Raw genomic sequence first — 12210 nt, forward strand, 5'->3', positions numbered from 1 at the left:
GTTATATTGTAAGAATGTTTAGACCAGTTTTTACTGTGAAATAATCTGTTCATGAATGATTGCTCCAAAATATATGTTTATAACAAGCTTATCTATCTAATAAATATCTAAGATTCTCAGATATAAAATTATATTTTTGTACTGTATGATAGTACATACAAAGCATGTGTGCATCTATGACTACAAAATCAAGTTTTCTGTTCAGTTCATTGAAACAAGCAGCAAACACCTTGGAGATACCAAGTTTGGTTTATTTTTTTCAACAAAAACAGGATGTTTCCAGCAATGGCACAAAGGTGAGAGTATTCAAGTCTCTGTGTCTATATCATTGTGCTCAATAATGTGTCTTTGACCTTCATTATGTACATTTTGATTATATTGCTTTGTAGATACAATCAAAAAACTCATTATTTTAATCTCCTCACATTCTTTCTTACCACAGTCACATTCCACACTAATAGACCCATTAGGGGAGTGTATTTGTCTCTGAGGTGTGAATTACATCAATATTCATGGCCTTTGACACTCCCCCCGTCTTAGAAAAGTTAAACCATATTAAAGATATTGTTTTCTATAGCCCTATTTGGACGGTAATTGTTTCTCAGGGGGACGTAAGTGATTTTCACCATTTATAGGGGGTAGTCAGTGATTTAATTGCCTTCCGAATCCAGGATGTCTGTGTTTTTCTCTCACCACCCCCATAAAATTCCCCGGCCAAATTACCTACTGTTTTTGACAAACACAGAGGTCGTGTGATAATTTAATTGAGTTTACAAGACGGAATCGATTCAAAATCCAGTTCTTAAACCCTTTGTGTGCACTCCCGAACACCGTAAGGTACGTTAACTGTTGTACTTCGGTGTAATTTGTGCGCTGTTCAAGTGTCTTTGCTGAGTGTGGAAGCTGAACAGTAGTTCACTGCAGGACAGATGAAGGTGCTGGTGCGCTTACTTGATCTTAAAATACTCCGGAATTTTTGGTCATACAGAAAAATGTAATACATCTTTCGAATCTGTAAAGAATCTACATTTATTTGTGTGTGTATTTGTGTGAGCACAATACTGGGCTTTTGTAAAATAATGAAAGCAAACAGGATGCGCTTTCTGCCGCCTCGGTCGGGGAACTTGAGCGCGAAGCTCTGTGTGTAGCCTACATTTGCCTTACAGACATTAAAAATATAGCTATAGAGAGTGAAATGTCTACTTTCAAATGAAACAATTTAAATGGAAAACAAATTCTCAGATTATGTACATACTCATTTACACTGTGGCATTGTGAGAGGTAGGGTATCACCAAAGTGTGGGTTGCTTAACAAATTGAGTCCAAGCTGAGGTCAAGCTACAAGTTTCTCTCTTTTTTTTAAAATCATCAACTCCAAAAGCAACAACAGAGGAAAAAAAAACTTATCCAGCTTTTCTCCACACAAACACACACAAGAAGAATCAAAGTCCCTATTGTTCCCAGCTTATCACCATTTTTTTCCTTCACTCCCAACAGCTGTGTCTCCCCCACTGAGGAACTTAGTAACTGTAGTTCGGGACCATTTAGCCATCTTGGTTTGTTGTCCCCATGCTGCAGCCATCTAGATGGCACATACTTTATTTGGAGTATTTCTCTATTGCACAATGCATATTTCTTATTATTATGCATAAAATGTGTTTTAATATCACTGTTAATAAGGATTGTATGATCTTTAAATGCAAGATATTTAAAGTGTACCTGACGTGTACTTGCAAAAATATTGGCCCCCTTGGTAAATATGATCAAAAAAGGCTGTGAAAATGCATCTGCATTGTTAATCCTTTTGGTCTTTTATTTAAAAAATTCACAAAAATGTATCCTTTCATTGGATAATAAGAATTTAATATGGAGGAGAAATATCATTATGAAATGAATGTTTTTTTCTCAAATACTTGTTGGTCACAATTATTGGCACCCCTGTAAATTCTTATGAGTAAAATATCTCTGAAGTATATTCCCATTCATATTCACAATTTTGAGCACTCCAGCATGATTATAAACATGAAATCATCCAGCTCTGGCTTCCTGTTTCACAGAAATATATAGAGGAGGGAAAACAAAGCCCAAATTCCCTTAATCATCCATCCCAATGAGAAAAAACCAAAGAATATATTTCTGATGTGCAGCAAAAGATAATTGAGCTTCACAAATTAGTGAAGTGGCTATAAGAAAAGAGCTAGAGCAGTGAAAATTCCCATTTCCACCATCAGGGCAATAATTAAGAATTTCTAACCAACAGAAAATGTTGCAAAAACTGCGTGGAAGAGGACGTGTGTCTATATCATCCTAATGTGTGGTGAGAAGGAGAGTTTGAGTAGCTAAAGACTCTCCAAGGGTCACAGCCAGAGAATTGCAGAAAATAGTTGAGTCTCTGGTTGAGAAAACCTTTAAAAAAATTGTCAAACAGAACCTACATCAACACATGTTGTTTGGGAGGGTTACAAGAAAAATTATCCTAGCTCATTCAAAAACAAACTAAAGCATAGTCAGTTATCAGCCATGAATGGAACTTTAAATGATAATGTCTTCTATGATCAGATAAAACTAAAAAATTAGCTTTTTAGCAGCAAACACTCAAGATGGGTTTGGTGAACACAAAGAAAAAAAAAGTACCCCATGTGTACAATGAAATATACTACTGTATTTTTGATGTTGTGGGCCTATATTTCTGCTGGAGGTCCTGGACATCATGTTTAGATACATGGAATCTTGGATTCTATCAAATACCAAAAGATAAAAAATCAGTAAGTGACTGACTCTGTTAGAAATCTTATAATGGGCCATGTTTGGATCTTCCAACCGTACAATAACCCAAACGCAAACCTCAAAAACAACACAGAAATCGGTCACTGAGCTCAAAACTAAGCTTCTGCTATAGCCATTCCAGTCCTCTGACCTGAACGCTACGGAAAATGAGCGGAGTGAACTGAAGAGGAGAAGGCACCAACATGGAGCTGGGAATCTAAAGGGTCTGGAGTGATTCTGGATGAAGGAATGGTTTCTGATCTCTTGTCAGGTGTTCTCTAACCTCATCAGGCATTATAGGAGAAAATTTAGACCCGTTAAACTGGCAAATGGAGGTTTTTCAAAAAGTATTGAATAAAAGGGGGCCATTGATTGTGGCCAATGTGTATTAGAGAAAAACATTTATTTCATAATGATATTTCCCGCCATTTTAAATTCTTATTATCCAATGAAAGAATACATTTGTGTGAATGTTTTAAATAAAAGGGTTAAAGAAAAACATGTGAAGATGAATTTTCACAGCCTTTTTTGATCATATTTACCAAGGGGGCCAATATTTTTGGCCACGACTGTATACTTAAGTATATCTTTAGTTGGACCTCAGCACTACTCCCACACAATTAATGTGCATTAAGCAGAAAATTAGTTTTTCCAATTTAGCAGATTGGAAGTATAACAGTTTAGTATACCAAAATTACAATTGCAGGGTATTTCTATTAAACACATAAATATGTAAATGTATTTGTAGTATACGTAACACAAAATAAATGTATTTCATTTTTTTTTGTATTTTTGTCATTTTTTTTACTAGGGCTATTAACAGCTATAAAACATAATTTAACCCATAATGCATTGTGAACTACAGCTATGTCTTGTAAATTGTGAAAACATCAATATTCTGTCAAATTTGTTGTAAAAACTACAGCAATTTGTTATAGTGTAGCCCAATAGCAAAGCAAAGCTGATTGGTACTTGTTAAAATGGCTTTTATGTGTTTGTCTGATAACTTGTAGAAGTGTTTGGTTAACACTCCAATTAGCGGTCAAAAGCTACAAATGCATTTGCTGCAGATGTGGTGACAGTACCCATGGCAGTAAAATACTTATTCTGGATGCCATCTGTACCTCCAGGGTCCAGTGAAGAAACAGCAAAATTTAACAACAATAAATTAGAAGATCCTGTCATAAGGACATCTAATGGGTTCTTGGGCACCACACTGTATTGTCTTTCATTGTACTTTTTGCCCAGTGTGTTCCAAATGACCACATTACAAGTCACAAATATTCCTGCTTTCTCCAGAGTTCCCACTTTATGGGCTTTACCCTTTGGGGTGAGTAAAGGTCATCTGAACCACATACACACTAGAATGTCACTCCTTCAGTCAAAAACAGTTGAAGGAAACAATACTGTTATTTTAATCACATGATCATTTTGGTTTCAACTGCAGTCAGTTATGCAAATTTTATGGAGATCTTATAAATATCATAGAAATCAGAATCTGCAGGTTTCAGGGCATTTTAGCTGCATTAAAAAACAAAGATAAAGAGTAAACTTTTCCGTATGAGAGATCCAATGAATACCTGTGTTAAAAACATATGAATCAGCACTGTGCAAGGGAAAATTAAAATATTATTTGTAGTATTTTAAGGGTATGTCAGTATGTTGCTGGTGATAATACCATTTTTGTATGTGTCTAACATTATTTTATATTTTCAGCTTTGGATTCTAAGGTTTTTTTTGGGTTGTAGAGAAATTTTGACATGCCCTGACATTGCTGCTTTTTTCAGTGTCTTCTAAACATATTAATGGCTAAAGTCTGATTACACTATATTCTGCAAAAACTGGGTTACAATAATATGTAATCAACGCATATGTACAGGTTTGTATTCATTGTTTGTAATCACTGAAATAAGGCCATAAAACACATACTAAACATTTGTTCACAAGACCTTGGACTACTGAATGTGGTAGAATAGAGTTTTTGCTACAAATCATCCTGCCTATTCACTCACAGAAAACAATATATTGATTTAAATTGTGTAAGAGATGTTTTGTGTTAGAAAAACCATATGCAAGGGAGTGACAATGGCCATGAATATTGATGTAATTCACATCTTAGAGACAAAGGGCCCTCCCCTAATGGCCCTTCAGTATGACTGTGAGGCAGGTAAGAAAAAATGTGAGGAGATTAAAATAATGTTTTTTTTTTTATTATTATTATTAATGTTTTATTTTATTTACAACAATATAATCAAAATATACATAATGAAGGTGGGCACATTATTGAGCACACTGATCTAAACAGAGAGACTTGAACAGTCACACACCTTTGTGGCATTCCTGGAAACAGATCCTGTTCAACTGTTTAAACAAGTAAACCATACCTGGTATTTCCAAGGTGATTGCTGCTTCTATCCATGCACTGAAGAAAAAAAGCCCCACCATTAGTTGTCAGCAATGGAGCTTATTTTACCATATTAACGTAGAAAATCAGCCCAGTGTAGTTGAAAAGCTTGCTGATGTTGGTACAGTGCTCACAGTGAAAAACATTTTGAAGAGACTAATGTGAAAGTAAGCAGGTTTGTAACAATGTGGTTGTGAAACACACAATGATGAGGATGAAGTTCAAATGACAGTCTCTAATAATACGAACAGGGTAAATCCACCGGTAAATCCACCAATGAGCAAAAAAGCAACACAGCCATAGCACATACGAGACCCAACAGTAAACCTCAAACAAAACAGGATGCAAGTAATAGAGATAATGAGATGATAGATTAGTGTACAGCTGAAACTGAGTGTCCATGACAACAAACTAACTAAGTTTAGTAAAATAGTAGACTGAAAACAAAAGTCCATGTTGTGTGAGAGTGCGACAAAATGCCCCCTCCCGGATAGTATGTCCTCACATCATGGTGATAAGGAGATGGGGAAGGGATGGCACACACAGGCAGAGGAAGGCAGAGGGAGGCTTTGGCAGAGGACAGACGACCGGTAGATTGCAGAACCAAAAAATCCAGGGTGGTGATGATGAAGGTGACAACCAGTGGATATCCTTAAGCAGAGACTGGTGGCAGATGATCCAGACAACAGCCAAGATTGCGCCACACACCAGCATTGCTGGAGGGAGGAGCCATGATGGCGGAGGTGATAATGGCGCCATGGTGACGAGCACAGGCAACAATGACTTGTCAGGTGGAGCCCACCGTGCAGACGTAGAGCCAAGGAAGTGATGTGATGCCGATGACATGGGCGGCTGTGACGGAGCTGCAGCAAGATGAAGGTGGGGATCCGGAGGGCAGAGCGTGAACTAGAGCGACCGAGGGTGGAGGTGGAGCCAGAGGGAGGGTGGAGTGAGCTGAAGCTGAAGGGGTGGAGGGCCGGAGAGTAGCGGATTGCCCGCAAGTCCCCAACTAAGGCATGGCGAGGTCTGAACCAGGTGAAGCCTACGAATTGAGAGATCCTGGAAAGTCAAAATGTCCAATGGTCCACACTGGAATCAAGGGAGGGAGGAGCTGGAGCTGGGGTGCCAGGTCGAGGTGGTACAGTGTGCCCCATGTCCAGAAGGAGGTAGCTCCCAGCAGGCCCGAGATGACACCACGCCAAAGAGAGGAGGCACTGAGGGACTGATGGGAGGTGAGGATGACTGGTTGGCAGGACTGGCTGGGAACTGGAGAAGAGATTGCAGGGACAAACAGATACTCAGGAAACATACAAAATCATTAGAAGTGGTTTGGAGAGGCGGTGGGAGAGGGAGGCTGGGCAGGGCCATTACAGATGGAACCAAACTGACAGATTCAGGTAGAAGCACTGGGGTCAGGGTAACATCCTCTCCAAGATTACACCCACTCTACATATTCGGTTAAAAGCTCCCTCAAAGGCCTTTCCCGGACAGCTGGACTCTGGTGACGGTGTTGAGGCTAGCATGCAGGAAGCTGCAGAGACAGTCATCCAGGAATGATGCTACTGGCACGAGGCTGAGAAACTTCTCCAAATTTTTCTTGAGGAAGTAGTCCTTCTGCTCAAGGCATAACAGTTTAACTGCTTCCAAGTGGTCCATAATGCAGAAAGAAACAAAACACACAATACCAAAACACATACTCATGAAAAATGAAACAAAAATGCTTCAACAAACATGCCGCTTATCTAAACTAGGTTGGGTCTACTGTAACAATGTGGCTGTGAAGCACACAATGACAAGTATGAAGATGAAATGACCATCTTTAATAATCCGAACAGGGTAAATCCAACAATGAGCAAATAAGTGACAAAACCATAATACATACAAAACCCAACAATGAAACTCAAACAAAACATGACTTAACCCTCTGGAGTCGATTAACGCGTATACGCGTTTTGGGGTATTTTCTCCTGATAACCCCGAAAAGAACTTAAATTACACTTTCAGTTTTGATCGTACAGAGAAGAGCAATACATCAATCGAATCTGTAAAGGATCTACTTTTTTTTGTATACAGACATAATAACAACAAAACTTTGTGCACTTATAAAATAAAGATAACAAACAAGAAGTGCTGTCTGCAGCCTTTGTCTGCGCTGATCCTTCAGATACAAATGCGTCATTAAAATGAACTGTAACTCAGTGAATACTCAACGAAGAGACATGAGAGAGATATCTATAGAAAGCCTGACATGTCTACTTTTAAACTAAACGAGTGCTGCTGAAAACAAATATTCTGTGATAAAGTAATCCATATGAAAACAACCCGATGTCCGTTTTTCACGTCTTCCTTCATTATCTTCTAATGCGACCACGCCCCCACGCAGAGCGCGCTTTTGAGATTCAAATGTTTCACTGAAGCGTGCTGCTTTTGAATACGCCCACACAACAGAAGACAATGCAGCGAGATTGTTCTTCAAGTTTTTATTATTTTACTGTTTGCTTCGCGATGAGAGGAATAAGACATAATTCACCCCAAAAAGATGTGATGTGGTTGAGGATTTGAGATTTGGATTTCCTCAGAAAAAAGAATGAAGCACTTTATTCAGCAGAGATCATAAACACGAGTAAGTCTCTTTTTATTTATTTATATACTTGTACTAGTTTTTCACATAACGTGTAAACATTTTACTAGTTAGACTCTTTTCCAAACTATAATTCCTGACTAAATGTATAATCAAGTGAAATATTATGAAGTTTCAATAACAATATACACTACTATACCATTCAAAAGCTTGATGTACATAATATAAATTGTAACAATAAATGTAACTGTAACAAATGTAACAATCATTGCTGTTCTTTCAATTTATCCCCCCTAAAAAACCTAAAAAAAAGATTCTCAGCTCTTTTCAACATTAATAATAATAATAATAATAATAATAATAATAATTATATTTATATTTACAATAAATGTTTTTTTTAGTAGAAAATAAGATTGTTAAAAGGATTTCTGAAGGATTGTGTGACTGGAGTAATGATGCAAAAAAATTAAGTTTGAAAGTCAGCTTTGATTGTTCCTAATAAACTGTTTAACTGCACTCACAAGTGAGTATTAAATTATGTTGTGGGATAATTAAATATATTCTAAATAAACTACAAACATAAAATTATATACATTTATTTTGTCCTCACATTCTTTCTTGTAACTCACCCCTCTCAGTGACACAGCTGACTGAATGGCTCATTATGCAGCTCATTATGCAGGCCTTTTTCTTCTCAGGTGTGAATTCATGATAGTTGACGCCTACTCGCATATGACTTTTACCCAACAAAAAGTGTCTTAGAAAATTTAAATCAATATATTGTTTTCTGTAAGTGAGTAAACAAGATGATTTCACATCATTTAGAAAAAAAAAATTCTAGGCTACAAGCTCCAGTTCTCCAAATTCCTGGGAACCAATTTTCTTCTATATGGGTTTTATTGCCTTATTCAAGTGATTTAACATTTTTAGTTTTTCACTACCCACGCATAAAATTTTTTTTCTCAAAAACACAATCATGTACATACATGCTGCTCACATATTATTATAGCCCAGTTTGTGCTGATTACAGTGAGATTAGACTTTAGCCATTTAGATATTTATAAGAAACTGAAAAAAGCACAAATGTCAGGGCATGACAAAACTTCTCCAGGCCCCAAAAATACCCTTAGACTCCAGAGGGTTAAATAGTAGTGATAATGAGATGATGAATTAGTGCACAGCTGAAACTAATGAGTGTCCATGACAACAAACTAAGGGAAAACGGTATTGACTGAAAACAAAAGTCCATGTGGTGTGAGAATAGGACAGATATCAGGAGCAACTATATTATTACATTAGCAATCACACACACACATACACACAAAAAGATTTTATAGTTATCACACACATGCATTATATGTACTATCATACAGTACAAAAACAATATTTATATATGGGAAACTAATTATTATTAAGCATGATATAAAAATCTACTTTTGAGCAAATATATTTGCTTACAGTGTTACACAGTGTAGCCTAAACATTGATCTAAATATTCTTAAACTTTAACATTCATCATGTTACAGTGCATTGTTTTATATTATATAGAGCATAAAAATGTCATATGACATAAAGATGCAATGAATCATATTTCAAAATGTTACACTTGATTTATTAAACCTGGAATTATAGTTTGGAAAAAGTCCAACTATTAAAATGTTTACAAGTTAAGTCACAATAACACATTTGCTAATGCAAATGAGAAAAATTACTTACTCATCAGAAACAATCTACTCCACTGCATCAAGATGCACGTCTCATCGCAGTCTTCTTCTGAGGTAAATACAAGGTTTATTCTTCACGTCACATCTTCTGGGAAAAACAAAAAATAGCCTAGATGAACTAGTTGAAACTTAATGCTTTGTTTTATAAAGGAGATGTGTCCGTTTACATGTTTGAGTGGCTCATGTGGATGATTACCGTATGATTAGCCTGTGCTGCACTTGGGTGTGACCACATTACAGATAATAAGTTCAGACGGGAAAGACTGTACTTTTTGTTGGTTTTATACGGATTAACAGAGAATATTTGTTTTTGATATGACTTATTTCACTTAAAAGTAGACACTTTGTTTTCTATAGACATATATCTCATTTTGAGTTTTGGTTCATTTTTGTGACGTGTTTCAGAAAGGAGTTCACAGAGACAGCCGAAAGCACACCGTTTCTTTTCTTAATCTTACAAATGCACAATATTAGTTTTTATGTATACAATAAAAGTAGACACTTTTCAGATTTAAATTGAGTATTACTCTTTATCTATACGACCAAAAATGATGGAGCATTTTAAGTTCTTTTTGCCATTATCAAGTAGAAAATTCAACTGAACACGTTGGCGTATTCCCAGAACTTGGAAGGTTAAGACAGTTTTTTTTGCAAATGATTCTGTCTTTAATTTATTGTCATATTTGGTTTTGTGTGTAAGGCAGAATTATGGGCTGTGTATTGTCACAATTCTACTTTTCATTTCCATGTACAGAATACAAAAAAATTCCAAACTCCGGTCCTAGAGGGCCCCTGCAAAGTGTAGGTCCATCCAGCTCCAAAACACCTGCCTGGAAGTTTCTATTAAAGGGGTCATATGATGCTGCTAGAAATAATATTATTTTGCGTATTTGTTGTAATGAAAAGTGTTTATGTGGTTTAAGGTTAAAAAAGGTTTCTCCTCTATGCCCCACCTTCTGAAATGTGTCGATTTTCACAAGGCTCATCTCTCTGAAAAGCGAGCTGTGCTATTATTGGCCAGCAATCCATCACATTGTGATTGGCCGAATGCCTCAAGCGTGTGATGGAAATGTTACACTTCTTAACATATTGTGATGCCTTGTCTGGCCGGAGCGACGAGACAAAAACATAAAATAGTGAAAGCTGATTCGGCGATCCACAGTGCAAAGCTGATGTATTTCCTCAGCAACTAGCACGGATCAGCTCCAGGCATGACGAAGCGGATATCGTCCTCTAAACAAAGTAGTTTCACTTTCACAGTGAAACACACAGTGTCTATACGACATAATGGTGGCGGCAACAACAATACAACAAACAATACTACAACGAGAATAAAAGGTATGCCTTCTTTCTTTGCATGAACATCTGGGCGGCGTTATGCAAATCTTCCCACATACTGACGTAGATATGTGGGGGCGTGTTAGAACGAGCCATTTCAGAGGGGGGTGGACGAGGTGTTAACTTTTATATAGAATATCACTTTTTTTGAGACTTTAGTCTTTGCAACATCACAGATCTTTATGCACCAAGAGCTTGTAACACTCCAAAGAGAAAGGAAAATTTGAAATTGCATCATATGACCCCTTTAATTCTGAAGACCTTGATAAGCTGGTTCAAGTGTGTTAATCAGGGTTGGAGCTAACCTCTGCAGGGCAGTGGCCCTCCAGAAGCTGAATTTGACACCCCCTGCACTATGTCATTCTCCATTATAGACTTGCTGGATGTGGTCTCTCTCATTATCACTGTGAAAGTTTGTCTTCAGCACTCCAATCATCAAATTCTCATCTGAGAAGTCTGGACCTCAGTAACAATGACCTGCAAGATTCAGGAGTGAAACTGCTCTCTGGTGGACTGAAGAGTTTTCATTGTCAACTAAACATACTGAGGTATTTATAAGTCACCCTTTTAACACAACATGAAAAAGCTAGATGTTCTTAAGTGTTCTACAATGTGAAGCAGTTGTTTTTGCACTAATGACAGGCTAATTAATACGCAACAAATGATCTAGGAAAGGGACAGGTGGTAGCAAGACTATCCTTCAGTGCAATAATCTGTATCAGTGCTGGTGGTATTTGCATTCACTGCATTGATCATAATTTTAATGTTGTTGTCATCTACAGCAGTGGTTCCCAACCCTGGTTCTGGAGCCCCCACAACACTGCATATTTTTGATGTCTCTCTTATCTGACACATCCATGTGTGGTCTTAGAGCAGGATTCCTCAAATCTTGCCCTTGAGGGCCAATGCCCTGCAGAGTTTAGATCAAACCCTAGTCAAACACACATGAGAAAGTTCATCAAGGTCTCCAGGAAATCACAGGTAAGTGAGTTTGATCAGGGTTTGACTGTGCTGGGCAGTGGCCCTCCAGGACCGGATTTGAGGAACCCTGTCTTAGAGTCTATAATAATGAGCAGATGAGTTGAATCAGTGTGTGTTTAATTAGGAAGACATCTAAAATGCTCAGTGCTGGTTACTGAATCCTTTGTTTTGTTCAGATTGGCAGGTTGTAGATTCACTGGTCAGTGTTGTGAAAGTTTGTCTTCAGCTCTACAATCATCAAAATCCTGTCTGAGAGAGCTGGACCTCAGTAACAATGACCTTCAGGATTCTGGAGTGAAGCTCCTCTCTGCTGGACTGTCAGACTGTCAACTGAACATACTGAGGTCTGATTTTCAAATGCACTCATTTTTTTTTTTTTAAAATATGTGTATGAATAGGTGTTTTGTAGTAATGAG

At 37.4% G+C, this 12210-nt stretch overlaps 1 protein-coding gene across 4 annotated transcripts in view; it reads left to right on the forward strand.

Annotated features, from left to right (window-relative positions):
* Positions 1-12210, forward strand: part of LOC109079857 (NACHT, LRR and PYD domains-containing protein 12-like) — an 83876-nt gene that overhangs the window by 48436 nt on the left and 23230 nt on the right. For all 4 annotated transcript variants that reach the window (XM_042744992.1, XM_042744997.1, XM_042745002.1 and 1 more), the window contains 2 exons: positions 11188-11361; positions 11971-12138. In XM_042744992.1, coding sequence (XP_042600926.1) covers positions 11188-11361; positions 11971-12138 — 342 coding nt within the window. The remainder of the gene's footprint in view (positions 1-11187; positions 11362-11970; positions 12139-12210) is intronic.

Source organism: Cyprinus carpio, chromosome A4, assembly GCF_018340385.1.
Source record: "Cyprinus carpio isolate SPL01 chromosome A4, ASM1834038v1, whole genome shotgun sequence".
NCBI classification, from domain to species: domain Eukaryota; kingdom Metazoa; phylum Chordata; class Actinopteri; order Cypriniformes; family Cyprinidae; genus Cyprinus; species Cyprinus carpio.